The sequence below is a fragment of the Fringilla coelebs genome (assembly GCF_963513975.1).
Source record: "Fringilla coelebs genome assembly, chromosome: 3".
Lineage (NCBI taxonomy): Eukaryota > Metazoa > Chordata > Aves > Passeriformes > Fringillidae > Fringilla > Fringilla coelebs.
Genome location: NC_140030.1, coordinates 46,709,439 through 46,737,248, shown reverse-complemented (window position 1 = coordinate 46,737,248; position 27,810 = coordinate 46,709,439). Strand labels below are relative to the sequence as shown.

Below are 27,810 nucleotides of genomic sequence, written 5' to 3'. Positions count from 1 at the left end.
GAAACTTGGAAGTATCTAGAAATCTAACCTAAAAGAAAGAACGAGTCGAGAAATCCTTTTTTTTTTTTTTTAATGTTCTTTATATAGTTCTTACACGCATCATGTGATTGTCTTCAGTAGTCTGAATCACAGCTGATTTAACATTTGGCACCGACAGTAAGCGATCGAGGGCTGAAAGCAAGGGATGACTTTCCCGACGAGGCACTTCGTTTAGGAATCACACCGGGGTTCCCCCTGAGTTATTTATCCGCGGCGCTCAGGCAGAGGCCGCCCGGCTTCCACGAGCCGCACGCAGGCATGGCCGGGGAGCCCTGAGCCTCCGAGTGTCACTCCCCCACAGAGGCTCTCCCGCCGCCGAGCCGAGCCGTGCGTGCCTCTTCCACTTCCTGCTGCAGAGCCAGTTCTGCCGCTTACCTGGGAGAGGCAGGGACGCTGTCGTAAAAGGAGGGAAAGCCGCCCGGCCGGCTGAGGAAGGAGCCCCGGGCGCGGCGGGGAGCGCAGGAGGCGCGCAGCCCTCTCGCTCTCCTGGGGCAGCCCAGCGCGAACCTCCCTCGCCCGCAAGGTAAGAAGTGTCAGAGGTGCCGCTTCCCTCGGCCCCTGTTTGCCCTCAGCTGCTGACCCACGCCTGGCTCTCGCTGGGGCTTCTCTTCCCCCCTCAAATCGCTGTCTCGCTCGCTTCTCCCCCCTCTCTCGGGTCATGAGAGAGCCCGACTTTCACAGATGGTTACAACATGTTTCAGCCATTTCGCCGCAGTTTGTTTTGTTTGCTGGTTCTTGTTCTTTTATTTTTTTTAAATCAGGAGGGGGCTGGGGACGGACACGCCTGGTGTCGAAATGTTGTCCTGCCTATTTACGTAGTTGCCTGGCAATGACTGGCGGCCAGGCCTGATCCCGATCCCGCCCTGCCCGGCTCTACAGGCTCAGGGTGGTGTGTTGGCCGATGGCCCTTTCCCTTCCCTTCCCTTTCCCTTCCCTTCCCCGGCTGACCCGGGACTGCATGGGACAGGTCCACAGACCTGGTGAGGGAAAGGTGGCTGCAAGGTGTGAAGAAAATAGGATCACACATCGGTTTTGCCCTGTCCTCTATAGCCTTGGCATGGAAACACGTGGGAGCAAGATGGTAGTATTTCTTTTCGATTAGGATAAAATCAGCCATATAAAACCTGCTCCCACATAAAACCCGCTCCCGTTTCACCCAGTTTCAGGATACAGGTTTTGTAGGGTTAGCACTGGCTGGGCACTGAGATTGGCACATCTGGGCTTACTGGTCCTCAACCACCACCAGCAACCCTGAGACCAGAAATTCCCATTTCCTGCAAGCCCTGGGTGGGTGGATCAAGGCCTGGACTGGCCACACCAGTGCCCCACCATGACCAGGTGTTGCTGTGACAGCCATGGCAGGTGATTCCAGAGACAGGGATGCGAGAGGGTGGGTAGCTGGGCCAGGGTGTACAGGTGGCTGCTGCCTGCAATGCTGTCTGCCTCTGAAGCTGGCCTTGCCCTTGCAGAGTGCTGGCAGTGTCTGTAAACATGCTGTATTTTCATTTTTTTATTTTCCAATGGAGTTGAGTTTTCTTTCTCTTTTCCTAAGGCAGGAAGCAAGGCATGTGCAATTATGGCGTTCGTGTCTGTCAGTGCCCCCCACCCCCAGCAGTGGCTTTTGAAGTTTGGCAGAGGGTACATGTCTGAAAGATACACACATTTCTGCACGTTTCATGACTGCAAGTGAGCGAGGCTGTTCTCACACCAGCCGAGGGAGACACGTCAGGTCCCACAGGCTTCCCTCAGCCTCGCACCGCCCACGCACCGCGCAGCCCTCGCGCCGCAGAGCAGGCATGGGATGGGAGAGACATCAGCCCTGCGAAATACTTGGGGCTCTTTAGGAACCAGAGTCTTCAATGTAAAGCATGAAGCTGTAGGAAAGCAGGCTGAGGAAATTGATGCTTCTCAGAGTAATCCCACCCCACTGAGCCAGCCCCAGTTTTGTGACAGGAGTTTTGGATGTCCCAGGGTCATGGGATATCCCAGACTGGGGGTTCTTAAGTGCCTGTGAGAGTTTTATCAGCACCAGAAATTGGTAGGAATTAGCATCTGGAAAACAATCACATTTTTAAGGATACTGAAGATAATTGTAGATGTTTTCGTATTTCACAAAGTTTAGAAAACTGCCGATATCTGAGATGCCTGTTTGGATCCTGCTAGAGGGTGTCACCCTTCTAGTTTCTTACTACTTATTGTCAAGCATTCCTTCAACATGTATATCGATGTCTGCACTAAAAAGGCAAAAAATATCAGGTCTGCTCTAGCCTTTGCACTGTGGATTGTCCAGTGAAGCAGCATTAATGCTGCAAAAGAGAATGTGAAGTTTGCTATACAGACAGGATTTGAAGTATGTTCTCCTGGCACATGTAGATTTTCCCGCCATGGCTTCAGAAAATAAGTGAGAGCAACCATATAGGCAGAGGGACATTGTTTCCTTATTATTTTTCTAATTTTTCCAGAAGTCATAAAAATAAGAATTACTGCCCTAGAGAGCTAAAAGTCTGGGCTAGAAGTGTGACATGTTGCCTTAGTCTTTGCTGTGGAGGGTACCCAAGGAAGGGGGTCAGCATCCATGATGACAGCAAATGAAATTTCTCACGGTGAAGTGCGAAACTCTGATGCTTGGTTTTCCTTGGCAGTGCTTATTTAAGTTGTAGACCCAAACCAGTTCCCACATTTGCACTTGCTCCTCCTGTAAGGATTTCTCTCTGGGATTTTTTGAAGAAAGTTGTGTCAAGTGTTTCTGTAGAGAAAGCTGCACTTAGAGCAAGTGCTCTTGCACACTTACATTCATCTCACCCCATGGCAACAGCATTCCTTGGGATCTCAGCATGTGCATCCTCTCAGCAGCTTGCAGATTCTGCATCCACTTACTCCCATCCTGCAGATGGATATCAGCAGCACCAGGGAGCTTAAGGGATTCAGCCAAAGTACACAGGAACTATTTGGAAATCAAGAAATACCTGTCTGTCCCCACCCCTTGTGATCTCAGCTTTGTCTTAATCTCTACCCATGCCATTTCAGAAATGCTGTGACTGGCAAATAAAAAACCCTGTCCTTGTGTGTTGTGCACCAAGGAAGGTGAGGTTTCTTTCTATCCTAATGTTTTCTGTTTTAACAAGGTAGACAAATAAATCTTTGATCAAAAGAGCAAAAAATATTCTCCCCCTCTCCAGAAGCAGCAGAGAGCATAACCATGCTCATGTTGCAGTCTCTCTCTCCTCTGTTTCTTCATGACAGAAGGTTTCTAATCAAAAGCAGATAGATGGTTAGTGTGTGTGTTTTGGGACAGCGCATCCTGACAAGTCTTCCTGCTGGAAAACAGATGAAATAAATACCTGATGGATTTTGCAATCAGCTGCAAGAAAACAGCACAGATGAGCTAAGCCCAACGGCCTTCCCCTTGTCCCCTTGCCTCTGTGGGAGGATTTTTAGGGGACTTTGGCCATTGCTTCCAACTAGGATGCTCAGGCCCATCTCTGCTGACCTGCAGAATAATTTGCTCCCCTTCATTTATGCTCTCCCTGCAGGTTTCGAGGAATGGCCATGGCCAGCAGCAGCTGGATGTGAGCAGGAGATCTGGGTGGTGTCCCCTGTCTCCCTGGCAGAAGCAGAGGAAGAAGTTCTCTGGGTGTGGGAAGCCTCGCAAGGAAGCTGGAAGGGGGTTCTTCTCAGGAGCTTGAATCACTGAGCACCCACCCACAAAGGTTATTTGCTGAATTAATGCACATTGCAGAACTGGGTGTATAAGGAGAGGAAGGAAAAAGAGTGGTTTAAGGAGTTCCCTTGACATTTTTGGGAGCAGTCCAGGCTCTGTCCCTCTAGGAAGGGCCTCCTCACTTTATTACAAGCAGAAATATATGCAGTGCCTCCAGCTGGTTATCAGTAATCTCCTTGAATAGTCAGAGGTGCAGGGGGGATATTAAATTCTTCACATTTTCTGGCAATATCATGAACTGACTTGAAGTTGCAGTGTCTTTCCAAATGAGGTTGGGCACGATCTCTGCTCTCCAGCAGCCTGTGTGCCAGAGAAGGGATCAGGCTACAGGTTTCTGAGGGTATTTCAGTATGCTGAAGCATTCCTTTCCTCTAGTTCTTCAACACAGGAGACCAAGCAGGTAATTTTTCTGCCCTCTGCCTAACTGTATTTGCAGGATAAGCTAACTAGAAAAGTCAAAGGAAGCAAAATGAAACTCAGCAGCACAAGGCAACATAAAATACAGGGATAATGGGCTCTTTTGGGTCTTTTTCCAAAAGCCAAGAATCTTCAGCTGAACGAAAACAACACCCTGAAGTACTGCTTTTGGAGGAGGATGTTTTTAAATCATCTGTTATATTTTCAGCAGTGTGGGGATTTCTCTTGGGAATTCCCATCCACATGCCACTGCCGGCATTGCTTAAAAGATGTTCAGCATGTCCTGGGGTTAATTTATCCCGGGGGCCATTGCTACAGACAGAGCTCTGCTGTTGTAACAGCTTCCCTCTCCAGCCAGGGCTACTGAGGGAGGAGGAGGATGAAGTCACATTTTCTACTCTTTTAATGCCAAAACCCTCATCCCCTTGGTGCCTCCTACCTTGACCCTGTGAGAGCAGGGGCTGTGAGTGGGTGTCAAAGCTCAGCTTTTGCTTACACCCCACAGCAGGGTCTAAGCAAAAACCTATCTTGAAAAACTATAATTTTTTGCAGGTAAAAACATAAGTGATAGAATTAGTTGTGTCTCCTGTCTGACCAAATTCTTTCACTCAGGTATTTGGAGTAATTTTTTGAGGTCATGTTACACAGGAAGGAAATAAGGCTGTCTTTTAAATATTAAGTTGATTTGGGAGATAAAGAGGCATGTATCCATTCTGAGGTTAAACTAATAGGAAAGACATTTTTGAAATATTCTGAAGCAAGACATTTGAAGAGTTTAGTGGCTGATGATTTGTGATACAGTTTATTAGAATTCTAATATCCCTTCTCCAAAAGGCAGACTAAATACATTAAATAACAAACTTTAAGAAAGCAAACCTGAAGTTTTCTTCCCCATGTTGTCCCTCTCATTAGATTAATGCAGTTCATTTCATAGATAGTCAGATGTTAGCAATGGAACTAAAAAAAAAAAAAGACCAACAGCTTTCAAGGTTGTAGGCTCCAAAGGAATTTAGTGACTTTTAAACCCCATCTGACATCCAATCCAAAACCTACAGAAGTAAATAGAAAGATTTCCATTTACTTCATTGAGCTCTGAATTGAGATTTCAGTTTCTCCACAGAAATCTGTTCTTCTTGGCATGGTGCTAAACTGAAGGCTATTGAATACAGGGTATCCGAATTCAAAGTATTTTCTAGTATTTTCACCCAGGTACTTCAGAGACCATCAAAACTGCATCTTGGTATATGAGGCATTGCAAATTTGTTTCTGAAAAGTCGAGTTTGTATGTTTGCTAAGGATTATATCGAATAGAGGCATGATCAGACAATGCATGTGGCCTATGAGGCGGAGCCTGCACCCCATTCCTCAGCTGAGTTGTGGTTTGTGAACACCAGGTGAATTTTGCACAAGGAATCAGTTAACTGGAGATGCTCAGAGGGGAAATAAGAGATTGCAATGTGATTTGTGTTGCTGGAGTGCACATCATTCACTTTACGACCAAACATACAGAGATATCCTCAAGTTGAAGCATGTCTGAGCAGGCACTTCAAGGCCAGCTGATCCAAGGGTCAGGTTTACAAAACTGTTGAGGTAAGCAGAAGACAGATGCTTTGCAGGGCATTTGACACCTCTCCTTTACAGGTGCTTCTCTGTCAGGGGACTCAGCAGCTTTACAGCCTGGTTGGTATAAATCTCACTGTGCTGTGCTGCCCTGGTGAGTCACCACCCCAGGGCAGTCATCATTTAAACTGGCTGTGACCAAAGGTCCCAGGCAAAGGACACTTTGCCACCCCTGCATAGCATCAAGTTCCTGACACTGGTGCTGAGAGCTCCAGGCTTTCTCTTTCCCATCACGTTGGATATGCCAGTCGGAAAACCAGGACTCAGTGGGCTTGGCTGATGTTTGTGACCTGGCATAGAGGAAAAGGGGTGCAAACCTCAGGGAGAGACGTGGTAGTGGTGAGCTGTCAGCCTTTCCAGCCTGGGTGCTGGAATGGCAGGAGCTGGTTTGGCACCAGACCCAGCTCGCTCGTGCAGGGGCTGCAGCTGTCAGAGCAGCAGCAGCAGCGTGTGTGCTGTGCTGGTGCAGCTAATAGCTGCTCTGAGGACTTGCCTACATGGGAAAATGTACCAGCGTAATTATCCCACTGTAATTATCCCAGGATAACTCTCCCTGTGGATGTGCTTAATATAACATAGGGTATGTATGAATATATGGCAAATCTTCTGCACAGATGGGGTTTAAGTTACATAGAGGAGGAATGTTTACATTGCAGCCCAGCAGCAGAGCACAGTTTATATCCTACTTCCCAGCAAATGTTACACCCAGAATTTTCTGTGCCAGAGGTACTTTCAGGGGGAAGTACGTGTCATTTGATCTGATCAGCAAAAATGTAAAGCCTCAACCTTGCCTTGTAAACATGGGGCACAACATTTGCTTTTACAGAATCACTGTGGAAGCCAGAGTAAAGGCTGGGACACTGCTTAGTACCTCTCTGTGATCCTGTTCAACTCTTTTTCATAGAGTGATCATTTAAATTTGTTGTTCATTTGACTTTTTTGTTCAAAGCACTGTGACTGAAGTTGGGAGAAACCCTTGGATCTCTAAAAGTTCTTCAAACACGATGTGATTTTGACTTTTTCTATGAGGCTTTCTGGCCAGATTCTTTCACCAAATGTTGTCATGTTAGTTCCCTCTCCTCTGATAACTCTCCTACTTGGGATTTTAGCTTCTTCAATCTGATATAAGGTGAGTGGCTGGTGAAATGATGAGCACCGAGTGTGTTTTTCTATACTCCATGATAAAAAAGAGAATTTGCTGGGAGGAAGCTGAGCTGCACCCTCCAAGAGGATGAAGATGGCTTGCTCTTCCTGAAGCCTGCTCAGCCTTCACCCATCACTGCTGCTGTCTCGGGGTGAAGCAGAGGTGTCCATCATCAGGAGTCACTTGGCCAGACCAAATTTACTGGGATAGCAGTCCCAAAACGAAGTGATAATTTTGTTTTGGGCCCAAGTCAGTTCTGAAGGAAAGAGGAAAAAAAATCCAACCAATAACTAATCTTTCTAAATTTTCTTTTAATTTTCAACAATTCAAAATAATGAGAGTCATGTGATAATAGACTGGAAGAAATGGTGCAATAAATTAAGGAGCAGCACTTGGAAACAAGATTTCAAGTTGAAATTACTCAGCTAAGTGTGTCATAAAGTTTAGATCTGATACATCAGCTGTTATTAGAAGGTCAGGAATAAAATAATTGCAAGTGGTTGTATTGCCTAGATTATGCCTAAACCAAACCTCCAGACCTAAGTCTGATCTACTGTCAGGTGCCAGAATTACTTCTGAGAGACAGTTCATCTGCTTTTGCCCCCCTCCAGTGTCAGCAGGAACAGTAGGTTTCATAAATCCCATAAAAAACATTTGATTTGCGCAACACAATTTCCAAAACTTTAACTGCTATTTCTTTTCCAGCATCTGAGATAGAGTTATTTTAGGATTATTGCCCATGTGAAACTGTACCGTGTTCACAAGAGTCCTTTTTCTTGTTTTCCAGTTTGCTGAAAAATCCTGGCCTTGCAGTAAGGCAGCTGACTCACTTCCGGTTCAACAAAAAACTTTGGAAATGGCCTCTGTGTCAGGTTAGTCCAAATTATAACTCTCTACTAGCTTCACTCCAGCTAACCCTCTACTTTCTTGTTTTGCCAAAAGTCAGCAGACCTTTCTTGCTGTTTTCTGCCATCTTTTTAAAAAGCATTAAAGAATATAAAGAATACATACTGCTCTTCATTATTCCAGCTCACAGTCAGTGAATGATGATGGATGACAGGCATTTGACTGTGTGGCTGTCCATCTCCAGTGTTACTTCTCTCAATTTTTCAGGCACTTTTGTGGGTCGAAGCATACCAGTCGAAGTGGATGAATCCATGCCATGGTCCCAGTTACCTGAACATGTCTTGGAAAAGGTTTTGCAGCCTTCTGGAGAGGATATGGAGGATGAGGAGGCCCAGAGTTCACGTGTTGCTCAAAGACCTCAGGCTGATCCATCTTGCCTTTGCAGAGCACCAGCACATCATCATTCAGCACTGTCCGTGGAGCCAGACAGCAGCTTATGGTCAAAATATACTGATCCTGATGGAGGTGGACACTCCTGTTCCCCTGGTGAATCAATATCAGGAGTATTTCCCTCTAAGACACATTCTATGGCTATGGATGAGCCAGGCATGCAGCCAAGATCACCGCTTTCAGCTGACACCAGGCACAAGTCCAGTAAATCAGAGCAGATCTTGTCTGATGTTCCTGAGGACTCACTGGAGGAGAGCAGCCAAGGGAGTTCACAGTCACAGCAACCCTCAGGAAACAGGCCCGTGGCAGAGCTGGGGACTGTAGATACTGGGTACAACTCCCAGTCACAAGATGTCATGGGCATCAGGCATCTGGAGCCCCCCTTACCACTGGTGTCTGTGCTGAACCCCCAGGACCTCCCAGGACCACTGACCTCCAGAGAGTTTTTGGGACCTGAGCATCAGCAGTGCCCTGTGTGCCATCACTTGCCCCATCCCAACACGCCCTCACAAGCCCATGGCTGCTTCAGGCATCGCTGCCCGGCACAGCAGCTGCCTCCAGGCCCATGTGAGTAGCACCTCTCACCCCCCTGGAGGTTCTCTGGGTGTATCTCAGCCATCGTTCACCAAGGGCATGTTTCCAGCACAGCATGCAATTATTAAGCTCTTTAAACATCTAATTGCAGTCCATTTTACAATTTCAGATTTTTGGGTTATGTGGCTGGACTCTTTGCTGCAAAACCTCTGAACCTCTTAAGTTAAAGAGGTCGCAGTTACTCATCGAGTGCAGGCGAATGATTTTGCTTAGGAACCAGCCTTTGTCGGTCACGCTGAGCATGCACAGCCTCTCCCTGCTGTTATTTCATATTCTAGTCATTTCCTTCCTCCTTGCATCAGTCATTCGGCAGCCTCCTATACCCACTCAATTCCTGTTGTTTTCATAGATTTCCTTGCTCCCCCTTGGATCCCCGAAGTTGAGAATTTCCTGCCAGGATCAGGATGGGAGGTTACCCTTGATCTCCATAAATAGTATCTCCCAGCACTATGACCAGACTCACCCATGTGTTTTATTTCTATGTGAAAAGAGCATGACATCCATCATCCTAATTTTTTTTTCTGTTGTCAGCTGAAATGAAAGCTCATTACTTAAAATGGAGCCCTCTCAGCTGCTGGTGATTGTGTTGCTGAGTGCTGATGTGACTCCCTCAATATGGGCGTTCTGGCTCTGGGAGACTACAGTGCAGTTTACAGCCTGCTATTAATTAGTATTCCTTTTCAGTCTCTGAGATTTTTATCTGTTATGAAGTGAGCTTTGAACATTCAACAGCAATATCATTGTTTTGATATAATTTATATTACATGAAGCTCATGAGACCCTGACCTGTTTTGGGCTGGCTTTGTAATAATAAGCTGTAGGCCTGTTCTGATAAATCTTTTTTTTTTTTTTTAACATCTTTTTGACTCTGCAGCATTTATATTGCATCTGTTTAAGGAGTTTTGTCATTTCAGCTATGTGCTATAATTAGGTATATGAAAGAGGAGGGTTTCAGAAACTCGGCTTCCAGCTCTGATTTTGGAACTTTGTAAAGGGGAAGGGGCTACATATTGGCTTTCAACAACATCTACAGCTTAGCATTTGGAAAATGTCCTCTGGTTTTTCTTTCCTACCTTCTCCTTTGAGTTCAGCTCTAAGCAGACAAAGAGCTGGTTGCACAACACCCCTCACTATTTACCTCCGTTTAACTCCTCCACAAGCAGGCATCGTGAGAAGTAGGACATTTACTGAATGAGGACATTTTGTTTGAAAGCAGGAACTCTGAAAGGCTTTCTTCAGAAAAATCACTACCATTCCAGCCATATCCAGGGGGCAAAAAGAGTAAAATAAACTCAGATGGCTGGAGCAGATTTGGTCAGGACCAAGAAGCTGGCAACTGCACTCCTGTTTCTCACATGCCTGCTACAGCGTAAATCACCTCCTGACAGCTCCTTGTGTCTCAGATAATTGTTGGGCAGTGGCAACCCACAACAAAGCTCTGCACCTCCCCTGGGGAATAGCAACTGTGCCCGGAGGCTCTAAGCTGGCTGGGGCACCTGCTATTTGAGATACAACAACAAAACTGCTTCTGAAGTCAAAGAAATGTTCACAACAGTGCCGTGTGCCCGGGGACCATAATTTCAGATATTTGTCTTTCAGGGATGTGGGGGTGTGTGGGCGCACACACCTGGCCACGCTGTGCTTTGAACTGTGGCTGCATCCAATGTACTGTAGCAGCAGACGGATCCAAAGGAAGCTGGTGAAACATTGGCCTTAAAACCTCCAAATCAAACCAAGGCTCCCAAATCTCTGTCACCTTCCCTAGAGCTGGTCATGAGGAATCCAGGAGGAAACCATACTGACTTGCAGTATGGTTCTACCAGTCCCTTTCACCCTGTCCTGTTGCAAATAGTTAGGAGGGGGGGGGGGGGTGGGAAAAATCACCTAAAACAATCTCAACAAATACAATGTTGCTGCCTCACAATTTCATCAGGAATCTTGTAATTATGGGGTTACTTGGAGGGGTCTTTTTCTTTAGTGTTGGCTCCTGGAATTGGAGTATTCCATCGAAGCTTTGTTTTCGTTCTTTACCCTCCCCCCCCAAAAAAAAAAAAAAAGATAGATGGTCCTCATGGCTGCTAGGGAAAGGAAGGCATGACCCAAAAATAGCTGAAAGGATTTTAAAAAACCGTTTTGGAGGAAAAGAGCATTTGAGTAGTGCGGCTTTTAGAGACAGCTCATAACACCATAATCATGCAGTGCTAATAAGCCCTGCCAGGCTGGACTTTGATCTGCACACAGCAGCTTGGAAGTGCACAGAGCTGCAGCCTAATGAAAACCACAAGCAGAAAGACTAAGAGAAAGAAAAAATAAAATTCCTTTTCCCCAATTGGGAAACAAACAGCTTACATTGCTTTCTCTTTCAGTTTATGCCAACAGTTCCACTGTACAATAGTTATTAATCAGTATTATGTGTGGCCAGCAACAGTAAAGGTTTTCAGAATTACTTGAGCAAAATTATCACTTTGGGCTTCCCTTGCAGCTTCTCAGATGGCAACGGGAGCAGCAGCAAGTCCTTAAAATGTCACTTTGACAGAAAATTCACACAGGGTGAAGTAACAAACTAAGCGATTATTTTTCCTCTTTTCATTTACAATAATCACAGTCTGTTTAGCCTTAGTGTTGCAGACTGATTTGTTCCAGGATTTTGCATCTGCTTTCATGAGAACTTTGGGATGATTCATTTTCACAAGTCATTGCCAAAAAGAAATTAAAAAAAAACCCTACCAAAAAACACTGAGGCACAGTAAATGCAGGGACAAGGCAGCTCTGAATGTTTAACTGTCAGCTGTCCCAACAGCCCAGCCCCGAGCAGGGATCTGAACCGTGCCGTATGTGGATGGGAAATAGCAAGCTTTAGACTCCAAAACATTCCTTCATCTGGCTTCTTTCAGAGCGAGATACCTGCAAATGCCTCCAAACTGCTCAGTTTCCTGAGACATGCCTGGAAAGGAATAAACACAAACTGAGGCAAAAATGTGTTGGCTGAAATGATAGTTGCTGCCTTTATTTTCTCACCCTCCCAGATGGCAGAGTTCCTTACCAACATTTTGCTGAGCCATCGCAACCACTTCCTCCTGTTCCTGGACCTTGCATGAGAATTATCCGCCCGGCCCAGCAAGTCATCCCAAATTACTCAAACCTCCGTGCTCCCAAAGGCGCTGGAGATCGACCACCCCAGAGGACGTGCTCCTCCCCTGGTCCTCCTCGATTCCCGTAAGTATGCCTGGGGGAGTGGGGGTTGTGGGAAGTGGAAGTTCCTCTGATCTGATTTTGTGGGCTTTCAACCAGTAATTCTGAATCCTTGTACTGTGAGCGTGCCCAGGCTACAGGAGTACATGTGAGATGCTGGGTTGTTTTCTTTATTTGCTGTTTTACACCCAGTGGGGGCCTGACCCTTTCCTAAAGGACTTCAAAGCCAGATACCTGATAGTTGTTAGAGCACACCCTGAAATGCATGTGTTAAGGAAGATAAATGCTTAAAGGTTAAAGGGATGAGGGGTTGAAAAATATCTCAGTTGAAACCTTAGAGCTCTCCTGCTCATGGGCAAAGGTCAGCTTGATGGCTTGCTGGGTCTTCAGCTTTACACTGTACCAGCCTGGGACAACTCAATCACTGGCTTCCAGTGACTTCCTTCATATCTCTTCTGTGGTGCAGAGAAAAAGGGAGAAAATCCCATCAGTTGCTGATACATCTCTACACTACAGTTTGCAGCCTTTTCTGTGATTTTGCATGGCAAAATGTCTGGCACTTTTCATCCAGGGCTTTTTGACTAATTACCAGGCCTTATATTCTTATAAGTGTCTCATTATCAGACAGGAAATCCTATTCATGCAGGAGTTCCTTCAGATTCAGCTATCTAAAAATAAATTGAAGCTTCAGGTTTTGAGAATATCTGAAATGACACTGTTTTTATTCAAGTGCCACAATACTTTTAGAGGTGTTAAACTTACAGGCATCTGTGCTTGAAAATGTCCACTTATGTGACATGGTCTTGGCAGGGAACTGTGAGAATGGGCAGGACAAAAAAGGGCAAACAGTTGAAATATCATTCTGCTCTGGCCTGTGAAAAATTAAGGGCTGTACAGAAAAAGTGACAGCAAGATCAAGGAGTACCTGCAGCAGAGAGAATTGCACTGAATAGTTTGTATGAAAATGTAAAAATATTGGGGAATAGTGGGTATCCTTTGCAGTAGTAAAATTTAAAACCAAACTCCTGATTTTTGGAACATTTGTTAGATAAGGAGGAGTTTTGGGAAGATCTGTAAATTAGCCACCCTGTAGTGTTTTGTGGCCATTGATGAGGCATGTGTTGCTTTTGTTAGTATTTTCTTTTGCTAAAAGAGATCCAGAGTACTTGGGGTCTGTCCTGTGGCTGCGTGGCTGCTGCTTGCAGACTGACTCCAGGAACAGCAGTTATATGCTGGTAATATTTGCCTATAGAGTATTTTGTAACAGAAAACATCTGCACCGAAATGAATAAACCAAATCTTAATGTGACAACAGAAAACATGCTGCGACCAGCCTGTCATCATTCATTTAAGGAAGGCTAAGAAAATAAAGAGAGTGGTCTTGATTGACTAAGCATCATGGCTCTGTGGGGAAAAGCTCTCAGAGAAACCTAAAATTCATCCAGCAAATTCAACCCAGCAGATTGCAAGCACACCTCGCGTAAAAATCTCTGTAGATTCACCTTCGCACTGACTTAAAATCTGAAGCCAAAGTGTAGTAGGACAAGGACTGCCAAGCTTCCTAAAATCATCCCTTTCTGTCTGTTTACTACAATGAAGAAGACATTAGGCAAGGTTATTGCAGGTCTGGAATACCAGTCCCTGACACCAGAAACTCTCGTTTGGGTCTGCCGTTGCTGGTCAAGAAATTAACTTTGTTCCTTTGGCAAAACATTGGGTTTGTCCAAGACTGGAGGCCCTCCAAAACTGGAGCTGGAGCTGGAGTGCCCTTGTAGACCCATTTTCCCAGTTTCCAGCTTTCTCTGAGCCTCTTGCACTGCACAGGACATCGTGAGAGCATCTGAGGTGCCATGAAGCATTCTTTAGATAATGGGAAGACATTACCCAAGGGCCACCCTGCTCCCATACGTGCATAACAACATCCATGACATGCCATTATTTCTCACTCAGAAACAGCCTTTGCTTCTGCTAATTGCAAACTGAACAGCTTTCAGCTATGATATGACTTACTTCCTGTGATGAATGTTTCTCCAATAAACTGCTTCTTGTGGTGGCCTGTCACCAAGGTATCTGTTCCAAAGTAATAACTAAGATATGCTGAGCCAAGCATTTCTGCAAGAACTTTTCATAGCTAATATGCAGATAAAGTTCTTAGTATGTTATTAACAGGAGAAGAAATTCTGAATTTTGCCTAAAAATAAGTATTTTCCAAATCCTCCATTGCTTTTCTTTGTAGAAACCAGCTATACAACCAGCTGCCTAATGGTCAGCTGCCCCCCAAGGCATGTGGCCTGGATGAAGCATGTGGTTGTCCTTCTGACAATTTTCCATCTCCAGCTGCAGTCCCAAGACCTCTCAGTAACCCTGCAGCCAGGGGAACTCTGAGAACCAGCAATCTGCCGGAGGAATTGCGTAAGTGGTTAGCAAATTTGTTCTGTGCAAGATTTTACAGCATGGCCTAACAGCTTTAGGTGGGAGAGCTCCAGAGTGCTGAAGGGGGAGGAAAAGGCAGGGGGAAATGACAATAAGACAACAAGAAAAGAAAATACCGAGTGTCACCACATCTCTTGGGTCTGAGTGTCTGTGTTTGGTGGGATGGAATTACCCCCTTGAATCCTGAAAACATCATGGTCATTAATTGCTTGTTATTTTGTTTACAAAAAGTAAATACTGTCAGATTGTTTTCATGACTCCTTGCTAAACAGGATGTCCCTTTGAGGCAGGAGGGGCTGGAGCTTACAGTAAAAGACTAAAAACAAACTAAGCCTGAGGGATAAAATGTTTCTGCCTGTCCCAAACCAGACAAATACATTGAGCCTTGACCTCAGTTTCTCCCTGAACTGGTGAGTTTGGAGAGGACTCTGGGACTTGCTGAGGGCAGCACAGCAAGTGACTTGCTTCTATTGCCACCAGCACCACAGATGCATTCACCCTCCAACTCTTAGGGGAAAGTTAGGTTTCAGAAAAATAGCTTCTTTCTGAATGCCAATCTGACTAGTAGGTGAGATGTACCATTGCTAAGAACCCTCCACAGCTCTCCTGAGGTTGTGATTTTCCCTTTATTCTTCATTCTGCATATCACCTTTCAAATCCAGAGAGCCACACCTCTCTGGCCTGTAGGAATGAGTGATGATACCAGATGCCACTCTTGGATAAACCTTACTTTATCAGTTAGTGTGTCCTAGATGGAGGAATTACTGGGTAAAACAGGGTCATCTATGGTACATGCACAGCTGGATTAGATCAGCCAGCTGCTTTACCCTGATGCAAAGCCATGAAAACCCCTCCCACAAGGGCAAGGGCATTGCTGTCACCAGCCATGCATCCTGCCTGCACAGGGTGTTAATGCTACTCCAAGGAGAGGCAGGATGACATGCATAGGGGCTCCTCCAGCTCTGTCATATCAGTGGTTCTGGGGAAAGCTGTGCTGGCTGCAGCCAGTGCAGGTAACTTGAGATGTTGGTGAGAGCCCTGGCTCAAGTATACCCAAGCACTGGGAAAAAGCAGCTCTGGCCACAGGGCAGGGGGAGCAACAGAGAAATTTACCCTCTGCAGCCTGCCAGTAAGGCAGGAGGAGCTCAAATCTACAGCAGGGCTTTGTGACAGGGGCTTGTGTTCAACACTGAGCCACTGCACTATCCCACATTTCGTAAACAATCCAGAGAGACCTAAGTGGGCAGAACCTGCAGCATGGTGGAGAAGGAGGGCTGTGACGTCTCACCCTCTGAATAGTGTATTTAAAGGAGGGCTATGACAATTGCACCCCCTGAATGTTGTATCTAAAGGAGGGCTGTGACAGTCTCACCCTCTGAATGGTGTATTTAAAGGAGGGCTGTGACAGTCTCACCCCCTGAATGGTGTATTTAAAGGAGGGCTGTGACAGTCTCACCCCCTGAATGGTGTATTTAAATGTGTTATGTATTCATACAGTCTCTCTCTCCCAGGCAAAGTCTTTATAACCTACTCAGTGGATACAGCAGTGGAGGTTATGAAATTTGTGAACTTCCTGTCTGTAAATGGATTTCAAACTGCTGTAAGTATTCCTTCCAGAAAAAATGGCTTTCAACCAGGGAAGAGGTTTTTTAAAAAAAGCAGAGGCAATACACTGTCCATTTAAATGTTTCTCTGTTTATCATCACATTTTGTAGGCTAAAGAAGATACAGATAGGATGAACTAGCCTTGGTTTAGCAAGCTATAACTTAAATGATCTGCCTTTTTGTTTATTCTTCTTTTAACTGAATTTTGTGCTTTGAAATATGCTTTAATAATGATCCTGGCAAATTTCACTCAGTGACACCAGATGGGCAATAATATGAGGTTTTGTGAGCTATTCCATTAATATTGTCTCATATTTGATATGTAATATCAGGATTACAAAAGGTCAATTCTACATTCTTGCCATCCTACCTTTTATTTTCTTCCATGTTATTACATCATCAATTTTTCAGATGTAACTTTCTGCTAAAAAAGATCTAAAAGTAGATTCTAAAATTCACACAGCTTAATGAAACAGCCCATCTCATGGTTTCATTTGCTTTGTTATCCCTTTAAAAGTGATTTTGCTTTGTTATACTTCTAAAAGGGATTCTGAAAATCATTGGCCTGAAAAGGTCGGTGTCATACTCTCTAATCCCATAAACCATTCAGATTTTTACTGAATTTCTCATGAGTTTGCTTCATCTTAGAGGCCCACAGAGGCTCTAGGATTCAGTGTTCATCAAAATCTTGATTCATATTTTCTTATTTCAAGAGCATATGCTACCTGACCCCTCAACCTTCACTCTTTGGCTCCATTTCAGGAAAGCATTTAAGCAAGTGGCTATCATTAAATTGAATGAGACTCAGTGGGGAGCTTTGAACATGCTTATTTATTTTCGTGAATCAAAGATTTTTTTACAGAGACTGCAGTTATACTTCTCTCCAGCAGTTCTGTGCTATGACCAATTCATAAGAAAGCTTTTGGGCACCATAGCTTTACAGAGTAGAGGGCTCATTAATAGCACCTTTGCTGGACAGGCAACTCTTGGAGCTTGTTGCAGAATAATAAATACAGCAAAATGGCCCCAAAGCAGGGAAATAAGTGGGCTCTGCATTCAGAAAGGGAAAAAGAAAGACTTGAGAGCAGATCATGACTCTTATTTCAAAAACTTGGAGAAGTTAATAATTATTCCATTGGTCACAGTCACTGCTTGCTGATTTCTGGGTTTACAGGGTGTGCAGAGAAGCCAGCAGTGTTGGTCATATTGAGTCCTATGAAGTCCTCCACTGCTCTGCTGTCACTGAAGTCTGGGTAACTGCACCCAGTTATCAGTGACCTGGCTGACTTCCCACCACACACCCTGAATATTTAGTTCAATATGAAGCTAAAGTAGACCCTTGCAGTCAGAAAATAGCAGGCATGTGCTGCTATTTTCTTCAGATGGAGAAGGTGGGCAGCACCTTGTTCTGGCCAGTAAAAAATGCCTGGGAGTAGGGGACTGGCAGGGCAGCCAGTCAAAGGGCCAGCTGAGTGGGAGCTCAAGGATGTGCCTGCAGCAGTCCCTCTCTGCCTGCCTGCTGCCTGTCCAGCTTGATTCCAGACTGCACAGAAAGGGGAGAAGTGCATGTACACATTTTTTTCCTAGGAAAAGGAAATTGGAAATGCTTGTCATAAACAAAGAAAGGAGTAGGTGCTCTATCAGTGCCCTAAAATGGGGAGGAAAGGTGAAGGGATGCTCACTACAGACTTTCATTCTCTTGCAGATTGATATCTTTGAGGACACGGTGCGAGGTATTGACATCATTAAGTGGATGGAGCGCTACCTAGGTGATGTATGTAAGGGCAATTTAACCTTGTTTATAGCAGAGGTGACCTGAGGAAAATGGTTGAATTATTCTAATACACAGCAGGGACAGAATGAAAATGCATGACCCTACTGTTGTCTTCCCTGCCCCTGTAGAAATGGCAGAGGTGTTGCAGAGAGAGTGTAGGCAAATCTCTCACATGTATCTGATGGCCCCAGAGCTCTTTCTTTAAGAAATGAAGAGCTAATCCTGGCATTCTTGCGAAATTCTAATGCTGCCTGTTACATCCAGCCTGAAGCTGCCATTGGAAAAGTTATTCCTCCATCCCCTTTTTAAATAGTGGGGTTTAGCTGCACTTGGTTACAACGATATCTGTCTTTCATCCCAGGCTGCCATAGTCATGGCTCATGTTCATCCTTCTCTCCTGGAGCTTTTACACTGATACCTAAAATGCTGAAGGATTCTTCTGGATAAACCATCCTACATTTAAACTAAAAATTGGTATTCTCTTGGTTGATATACGGATGTGTTCTCATCACTTTTTATCTATCTAAGCAGTAAAACAGATTTATCTTGCTGCCAGTGCTGTCCCCTGCAGCAGCAACTTCCTCTGAAGTTCCCCTGAGCAGTGAGTGCACATCTCCTTTAGAATCAAGCCAAGTGGTCAGACTATACCAGCACAGCTGGGTGCAAACTGGCAATTCTGTTGCTGGACAGAATCCAAGGGCTGCCTTCCTTGGATTCTCACCTTGCTTAAGTGTCCACCGGGTCTCTGACTCGCTTTGGCCTGATCTCCATGGTTCAGGAGCAGGATGACAGAAGTGCTGGACTCTCCTCCACCTGAGCAAGGAAGCTCAACCATCTGAGCCAGCCCTACATAGGTTTCCTGCAGGTGTCCATGCAGGCAGGATACAACTGCATGCAGAGCTAGCCTGGGACCTCTGCCATGGAAATGCAGTCATGCCTACTGGGGCTTGCATCAGGACAAATTAGGCTTGGGCTCACTGTGTGTAATGTAGGTAATGAAACCAGAAGACAGGGTGACTTTGCTTTTGCCAAAAACATCATTATCACTTAAAATACAAGCTGGCAGATCTCCTCTGGGACTTGTGCACAGTCAGTAGGAGAAACCAGTATGTGCAGAGAACAATCTCCTGCCTCCACCTGAGGATCTTTCTCTGACTATCCACTCCAGAAGAATTTGGTTTCCCTCACTGACTGTAGAGGCAGTTTCTAACTTCAAAACCCTTGCATGTGGAGGAATGGGACTGCTTGGACACAAGAGAGGAAAGTGTGCAACTGGGCATGTCTCTTGCAAACCCTCAACATCTGTAAGTGCTTACATGCATGTCAAGCACAAGCAAAAGTAATTCAGGAGTATGTTGAGTCAGTGAGAGGGATAATGGCTCCTTACCATATTTGACCCTATGGTGGGGCAGATTGTCTTGATACAGCACAGAATGAAAGAGTTAATTATATGCCTGGCAGACTGCAAGATTTGGAAGCCTTACACAGGCTTCATGTGCCAGGGATGAAAGGCAGGCCCCAGGTAAACACAAGTAGGAAGCTTTCATCTGCTGCATTTCAACTGGCCTGCCATTAAAGAGGAGAGATGTTTCCCAGATATAAAGGATAGCCCCTGAGCTCAATGTGGGTCTGGGATTAAACAGGTCAGAGGCAGGATCCAGGCTGTCCTAGCAAGGTGGAGGAGCATTGCCTTCAGCCCATAATGACAGAGCTTCCAGGTACCCCTAAACCCACCCAGGTCATCCACAACAGTCCCTCTTTGCACAGCCACCTCTCTGCACACTTTACCACTAAGATCAGCAAGAAAAGATATCATTTCTTCCACTGAGAGCACTAGAAGTAGCTTCCACAGACTGCTGTCTTTAGTAGCTTTTTGTATAAAAAGCCATAGATGACTAAAGAGATGCACTTCTACATGAGCTGTTGGAAAACATTTGGGTCTGAATTTAAAGACAAAAGTTTTATGTGTATGCACATAGACACTCTACACTGATAAAAAGTAGCTTTTTATGACAGGGATTCCAAGTGTCAACTGGTAGCTGCTAATACATCTCTTGACATTTAGATTTTCTATATTGAGATGTTGAGAAATAACGAGGAGAAAGAGTGTGTGAGTTCTCCTGTATTTCCTGCCAGAATGAATGAGATCCTCTTGTGTTTGCCAGGAACACAAAGATCACTTAAAACACAAACTGGCAGATTTCCGATCTGCCTCTACCAAACACGCTGCGTTTCTCAATTTCATGAAAGTGCTTTTCTCCCTAACAGAAGACGGTGATGATAATCATAGCAATCAGTCCAAAATACAAACAGGATGTGGAAGGGGCTGAATCCCAGCTGGACAGGGATGAACACGGCTTACATACTAAATACATCCACAGGATGGTAAGCAAGGACATGCATTTGCTGTTGTACAAAGACTGTCTCTTCTTCTCAAAAGGCAAATCTGTCTCCAAATGGCAGGTTCTTTGCTTTGTTTTCCCTAATCCCCATAGTTAAACACCCCTCTTTGGAATTCATTAATCCTTCCTCTCATCAGCTCATATGCTCATTAACATCTGCTAAGAGGTTCAGGGAAGAAAAATCCTATTAAACATGCTCATCTTATTTCTTCATACTCTTTATTGTTCAGTGTTTTTCCCCTCCTTCACCTTCTTGAGCCCTTGTATAGCCCTGAGCACAATCTTATCTAACAGTGCCTGACCTTCCTCCCTCTAAACCAGCCCCTGTTGCTTCAGCCATCCTGGAGCTGAGGTCTTTTCTTAGGCAGCAGTAGAGCTGACTGAAGGATGGAATTGCAAAGCAAAGGCCAGAGATGCAATGTGGGGCTCCTGGGGGGTGCAGAGAGGTGTCAGAGGACCAGACACCCATCTCTACAGCCTGTCACAGGATGCACATTCAGCCCAGAAGAGCCCATAGAGCCATGAAGCTGATCCTTTCTCCCTTGGTTTGCAGTTAGCTGCCTTTCTCAGCCTGTAACCCATCTGATCCCACAGTTGGAATCTGCAGTCAGGTTTTCTTAGGAGCTGTCACCAGCAGCTGAGCTCTCAGCAGTACTTTGCTGTCCATACCAGCCCTGGGATGCCTTTGTCCAGGGCCATGGGGAACAGACTGGGCCCTGGCTCAGACATGGACCTGGCCTCTGGCTGAAATCTTTCACCTGTCTGTAGGCCAAACAGGGGTGTTAATCAAGTCAGGCTTCACCAGTTCAAGATGGATTTCATGGGATTGCACATGCAGCTAAACCCACAATTATTTCACACCATGAAACTGAATGTTCAAGAAATGTTGACAGATCTTTCCTGTATCCTTTCTGTAGCAATGAAGAATTAGATTAAGTGGCCAAACCAAACAACACCGAGTCCACCAGCAGTAGATCAACTCATTTAACAGAAGAGCAGTTTAAGTAAGCAAGGAATGTTTTTATACATAGGGTTCAGATGCATGCAGAGAAAAAAAAACCTGTCATGTCATTACAATAAAACTGGCTTTTTGTTCTATTCTAGATGCAGATTGAGTTTATACAGCAAGGAAGTATGAACTTCAGATTCATCCCTGTGCTTTTCCCAAATGCCAAAAAGGTAACGTACATGCATGCTTATATGCTTTGTACATGATTAAGTGCACGTTATTTTGATCACAGTGCAGCAGATGGAATCTTAAAACCCAAACACTCAATTTCTTGGTTCTTAATAGCCTACAAGTAATATTCAAAGCTTATAGGTTTATGTATTCCAAAGTTCATAGGTTTGTGTACATGCAAATAAAAAACATTTCATCCACAATGTAAATCAGGGTATTAATGTATTTCTGATGATGAATGTACAACTAAAACTCAAATTGCCTTGTGCACTGAAAGAATTTAAATGGAGAGGGGCAATCTATCCAGGAAGCATGCTTTTTATATTAACCCTTTTATAATTTTGTCCAAATGCAATGCTGATGAGCGAGATAGATGGGCAGGATTTATGACCGATGTGAAGAGAGGGTCTGAAGAGGGTGTGTTGAGAATATAAAAATAGAGTATAATAAATACTAAAATACTAGGCTGTTTCTTGACCTTTGACAGGCCAATCAAAGGCAAACTAAGATTTTTTAGGACTTGCAATTTCTTCTGCCCTCCTTACTTGTTTTGAAGATTCATTTGAGAATAAGAAATAAGTAATGCAACAGATTCCCATCTCTTCTACCTTACTGAGAAAATCTCTTGGATTTTTACAAAGACAAAAATATTAAAAAGCTTCAGTTATAGTTTTCTCAATCTCCTGCATTGTATTCATGTTTACTTTGCATAACTAAATGCACTGTTTGTGCACTGTTGGGTAGCTTATATGTTGCCGCTAGGTACAGCTGCATTTTAGAAAAGTATGGAAAAAATCTTTATATTTCTTTGGGTGCCCAAATTTTGGAACATGAGTCAAAATTTAAACAGTGTTATCAATGGTTACAAGGCTGTGCAGTCCCACCGTACTTGTGGATTTTAGTGTAATGAAGTTCTTTATTTAAGCAGCGATTTAAGATCAGAAATTTGAAAATATGTCCCTGGGTTTGTATAATATGTGAGGTCCTGTGGGTTGAGCAGTACCTCTGGTATTTCATGTCATTCAGATCCCTTCCTGAATTATCTCAGTCTGCTACGTACCTTAAGTAAGTACCTGGAAGACAGCAGTGGTGGGAATTGGGCAGGCCAAAGGCAGAGAAACATTCAGCATTTTTTCAGTCAGTTTTTGATCGGGGAAAAGGCCTCCTGACCTTGGGGCTACTTGAATGCCCACCATGTGAACAGACACACAGTCTAGAGCCACTTGGCACCTTAAGGGTTGCAGAGAAAAGTGTCCCAGGAGGCACTTCAGCTGTCTTGGAGCTCTGAGACAGAACAGTAAGTTATGTTAATTTGGGCTCAGCTTTATTTACCAGAAGACTATTTAGTGTATAGCAGCAGTTCTCTCAGACAGTGGTCTGTAAGGAATTTCCAGGGTTGGTTTATCCAGCTGCCTCTATCAAGGCATCAAGGTCCAGGAATCTTTCCTGCCCACCCTCTGCAGTCCACATAACCCTTATGAGAGGTGCCTTTCTCATTAAATTATGCAGATCAGCATTTTCTACTGCTGTTAAGCTTTAGTCTCTTTCTCAGCATAATGCTTTGGTACATCACCTACCTTCATCTGCTTAATGATAATGTAACTGAGGACATCATGGGTGGAAGGAGAGCACCAGAGCCTGAACAAGTTGCAGTAATGAAGTCTGGAGGCAGTCAGAGGGAGTGAGGTACCTGAAAAACTGCCACTTATATGTACAATTGGATGATGTTGGTGGGCGAATTACTTCAATTTTGTCGTTTTTATACTGTCCTTTATACGTTCAAGTGTTAGCATAGCTGGCAGTGGAAAAAAGCAGAAAAGATTTGGAGGTTTCATCTGGGGATGGGGCTATTAGATGAGTTAATCTCATACACAGCACATCATAAAGCACTGCTGGTATGTGAAAATTAGTCGACCTCCAACAGGAAGAGATCTGTGTGATCCAAGGAGCGTTCATTAGGAAGCTGAATAATGAGGCGAGGAATGCACAACACACGGTTAAGGTGGAACTGGCATTTCCAGCTTCCAGTTGTACACTGCTAAAGGAAACGTGGGTCTTGCTGGTTCAAGGTTTGCATCCTTGTCCTCCTCATCTGGCCACCTGATGACCAAAGCATTAAGCCAAGATTGCCCCATGCTAGAGGCCTCCTCTGGAAGCAGCCAGGGGGTGGGATGAGCAGGGCTGGTGCCAGGGAAAGCAGGAGATGTCAAACCATGCTCTGCTGTCACAGTCCTGAACAGTCCTGTCCTCTGCACCAATACACTCTGCCCTCTTCCTAGTAGTTTGAACTGTGGAGTATTCGAATACTCTCCGTATGGCATAGAGAGAATTTCCTCTCAGCTCACACATACACAGCCAAATTTTAAAAATGTAAAGGACAGTAACCATTTTCCCATTACTCCCACCTGCAGTGACAGATGCTGTTGTGTGGCAGGGAAAAGCCCCTTTCTCACTCTGGATGAAAACAGCAGCTATAGCTACCCTTTACCCCTACACAACCTCCCTCAAATTAAAACTATTACCAGAGCTGATTCATGTCCAGGTGCTTTTTGCATTGACTTCTTTATGGAGGGTATTAAACAAAACTGTACAAGCAGTTTTGGAAACAAGGCACAGAGCTTGTCTCCGGATGAATAGTGCCTCTCTCACTATATCCACTTGCTGATTTCTTACCTACTACACATTTCTCACACTAATTTCCATCTTAACTAATGATTTACCCATGTGGACCTCTATCGGATGCATTTCTGCAGTCTAGACTGGCTATATCTCCTGTATTTCCTTTGTCCAAAAAATGTAGTTTCTTATCAAAGGTAGAGAAAGGGCTCATTTGGTAAAACTCTGCCATTTTTAATTGCATTTCCTTCTATAGCTCTTAACAAGATTTAGTAAAGAAACAAATTCCATGTAACAATGGTATGCATGTGCATGCAAACACAAGTCATCTTTCTTTCTCCCAGTCACATTTGAGTCTCTTGGCCAATTCCAAAGAGCTTTGATAAAGAAGTTAAATTCACAAAGATTGAAATCCATTTCTATGCCAAAATAAAAAGACTAGCAGGTGGAGGCAAGAAGCCTTGTTTTTGCTCCTACCAAAGGGAATGCTGTGGGATCTTACCCCTGGGCAGTGAGATGTCCATTTGGAAGAACAACCTCCACTTCAGGGAGACCACTGACCAAAGCCTGTCTTTTCTCAGCCACTGGAGAAAGAGGAAGGTCAGGTTTGATAGATACCTCTGCCAGTCACAAAGCTGCTTGTTCAGAAGCCTAGGTGAGTTCACACTAATGGATCTGTAGGTGCCTGTGTGACTTACCTCCTTCTTCCTATACATAAATCCTGTAGCTCTAACAGAGTGGTTGCATCAATTACCACAAACTGCTCCCTGAGCAGGGAAAGCAATGCAGCCTTGTTCCTACAGCTGTACAGGCCAAGGAAAAGACAGCCAATTTGAGAAGCATGATCATGGGAATGAAAGGTTTAGACTGCAGCTAGGCTGTTTGCTGGCAGCAGGACATGTGCAGCCCATGCCAGGGCATCCCCTGGTGAGGTGCCAGAGATGTGCATGCCAGCAGCTTTTTGCTCTGTCCTCTTGGAGCTAGCTCCACTAGCTTGACAGGAACTCTGCTGCTCCTAACAGAGGCTGTCTTGGGGACAGCTGAATAAGAGGTCCAGGGATCAAGTGCTGGATGTCCTGGCTCCTCATGTTGCTTACCTGCTGTCTCATTTTTGCTGGGTTCTGGTGTCTCCAATTCCAAAACAAATCTCTTTCTCATGGTGACCATGCACTGGTTTTGGTCAAGGATGTGTCCCTCTGTTTATTAGTGGTATTATAATGGCCCTTCACCCCTACACATCCAGGCTGTCCATATGGAAACTTCCCAAGGCTGTGGGAACATGGAAACATGAGGTCTGAGCAGGCTCGTCTCCGTTAGCCGGCTGTCACTCTCCAGTGCCATGGTGGTCCCAGCTTCATTATGTTAATGGCCATTAGCCACCCCCTGTGAAGGACTGCACCTTTTCCAGGATGCAGGGATTGGTGGAGGTTTGACCCTGCTAATCTGGAGATGCCTTAGTCTCTCCTCAAACTCAGCATCAGCCTCAGCCTTCTGCTCAGTTGGTCAGAGCACACCATGCTTGGTGAAGAAAGGTGCAAGGGGAGGGGGAGAGGGCTACCAGCATGTGAAATATTCCTGTGGGGTCCCAGGCTTTCCCTCTTGATCCTCATCCCAATGCTGAATGTGCTGTATGGATTCTTTAGCAGCTACTAATGTGGCAGCCTTTCCTTGCTAGGGGCACTGCAATCTCTCCTCTCCCTCTCCCTCTCCCTCTCCCTCTCCCTCTCCCTCTCCCTCTCCCTCTCCCTCTCCTCTCCTCTGTTTATTTTCACAAGCTTTTCGATGCCTGTCATTGACATCAGACTTCCTTTGAAACATGGTGAAATTAGCCAATGTGATGGCAGAAGAGAGACAGGCAAGCTGTGAGATCGCACAAAGTTCATTTATTTAGGAACCCAAATACAATTCTGAAGCCAAATTAACATTTCTTGTTGTTACAGGAAGTGCCTAGAACAGACAGAATTAAATCTTCCCTGGCAGGGTGTGATGGAATCTGAAAGATTCTCGTAGAGATTCAGAAGGATTTACGGGATTTAGCTTTTATTTTCCTTGTTTTTTTTCAGGAGCACGTGCCTACCTGGCTGCAGAACACTCACATTTATAGCTGGCCAAAGAATAAGAAGAACATCCTTTTGCGGTTGCTGCGGGAGGAGGAATACGTTGCTCCTCCAATAGGACCTTTACCAACACTCCAGGTTGTGCCGCTATGAACATTATAACTTAAAGCACATGACGAGTGGTTGTTAAAGGGTTGTTCCTGGCAGGGAGCCAACACTCTTCCAGATGGCTCTTTTTGATGACAGAAGACACTCTTTCTGCTAAAGGAATTGGTTATCTTGGGTTACTCAGGCTCAGCTTGTTCTCTACCATGTTAAACATCTATTTCCAAAGCTGATGGGGCAGAACTCTCTTCTCTACATTTTTTAATAAGCTACAAATGGAAAGAATGCCCACTTTTATTTTAACATCTGGTTTTAACATATTCCTTTTATTAGTCATTATAGCAAACAAATACCAGAAATAATGTTGCAATAAGTGTAAAATAAAAATTACATCCTCCTTTTTGCTCAGGGTTTCTTTAAAGATATTCCTGCTTTGTATAGCATTACTGAACCATCAATTTGTATATAGACTATTAAATATATTTGCCTTTTGTAAGGTAATCTTATATACCATGTCCACTTCTATTATTGCTGGGGACAGCTGAGAAGTGGGTTGGGTAAGCAGCTTTTCCTTAGCCTGTCTGGCATAAAGAGACTCGTCTTCAATTAGAGGACTTTCAGATCTGGAATCTCCAGAGTTCCCTTTCCTTACAGCTTGGTCCCTCACACCTCCAGCGTGTTGCAGCAATAGTCCCCAAAAGGAGAGCTGAATGCACGACTACGTGTGTGCTGTCAGTGCCATGGAACACTGCAGTATTTTTTATGGCAGACCTTCAGCCTCACTATTGCTCTTCAGCCCTTATTTAAAACAGAGCATGTCAAAGGACAATTGGCATTTGGGAAGCCAGCAATTGTTAAGAGAAAGAACATTCACTCCTACAACTTGCAGTATGCAGTATGGAACAATAAAATAATCGAAGATGGAGGGCCACAGGGTGCTGGACACCAGGATGGCTCAGCAACATCACGTCTACTAAAATTAAACATATTTTAACAGACCACATAAGCCTGACTTTGGTGAGGTTTTTTTTGTTTTTTTAACAGCCTTAACCTTACTGAGGTAACAGTGGACCCTGTTGGCTTAAATTTCTGCAGCCCTTATTCTTTAGAGCAGTTGTACCAAGATCCTCCCCAGCTTTCATATTTGTCATAGAATGACCCAAACACAGCTTTATAAAAAAGTACATGTGTTTGGTAGCCTGAAAAGAAAATTAGCCCAGAAACTGATACTCCTCGTACAGTATCCAAATTATTTAATTAGCTTTCCGTGGAGGTGGTGCCAGCATGGTGTGTTGATGCAGCACATGCTTTGTGGTGCTTATGGAGAAAAAATTAAAACTCAGATTTTCCTTTAGCAGACTTGCACAAAAATAATTGCAGCCATTTAAGGGAAGGGTGTATTCAGTGTTGTCAACTTCTATGATTTTTATTGTGGTATTTTCTGTGCTTCTTGCAACTCCAGTTTCAAAAGGGAAGCTCAACAACTGAAACAGACTAATACCTGACATGCTCAGCAGCTTCCTGAGAAGGCACAATAAAACTGTGTTAGGCAGTGGTACTTCTTGGCACCTACTTAAATGTGGGGAAGGGAGGTCTGTTTCTCATGTGATAAATT

General features: G+C 44.5%; 1 protein-coding gene across 6 annotated transcripts; it reads left to right on the top strand.

Moving 5' to 3' along the window:
• The first annotated feature begins 405 nt into the window (after positions 1 to 405).
• Positions 406 to 26,582, top strand: TRAF3IP2 (TRAF3 interacting protein 2). Of its 6 annotated transcripts, none has more exons than XR_014616043.1 (11): positions 406 to 562; positions 7,729 to 7,813; positions 8,055 to 8,804; positions 11,858 to 12,047; positions 14,260 to 14,435; positions 15,968 to 16,056; positions 17,767 to 17,830; positions 20,104 to 20,220; positions 21,155 to 21,241; positions 21,342 to 21,416; positions 26,097 to 26,114. XR_014616043.1 is itself a non-coding variant. In XM_084202953.1 (11 exons), exons 3-11 carry the CDS (start codon positions 7,798 to 7,800, stop codon positions 26,241 to 26,243), a joined length of 1,629 nt encoding a protein of 542 aa, XP_084059079.1. In that variant the 5' UTR covers positions 406 to 562; positions 3,573 to 3,749; positions 7,729 to 7,797; the 3' UTR covers positions 26,244 to 26,582. The 6 variants fall into 6 exon arrangements, 3 of the variants coding, with proteins under 3 accessions (XP_084059079.1, XP_084059078.1, XP_084059080.1); XR_014616044.1 differs by having other exon boundaries at positions 17,767 to 17,835; XM_084202953.1 differs by lacking the exon at positions 21,155 to 21,241 and adding an exon at positions 3,573 to 3,749 and having other exon boundaries at positions 17,767 to 17,835; positions 26,097 to 26,582.
• Positions 26,583 to 27,810: the final 1,228 nt, after the last annotated feature.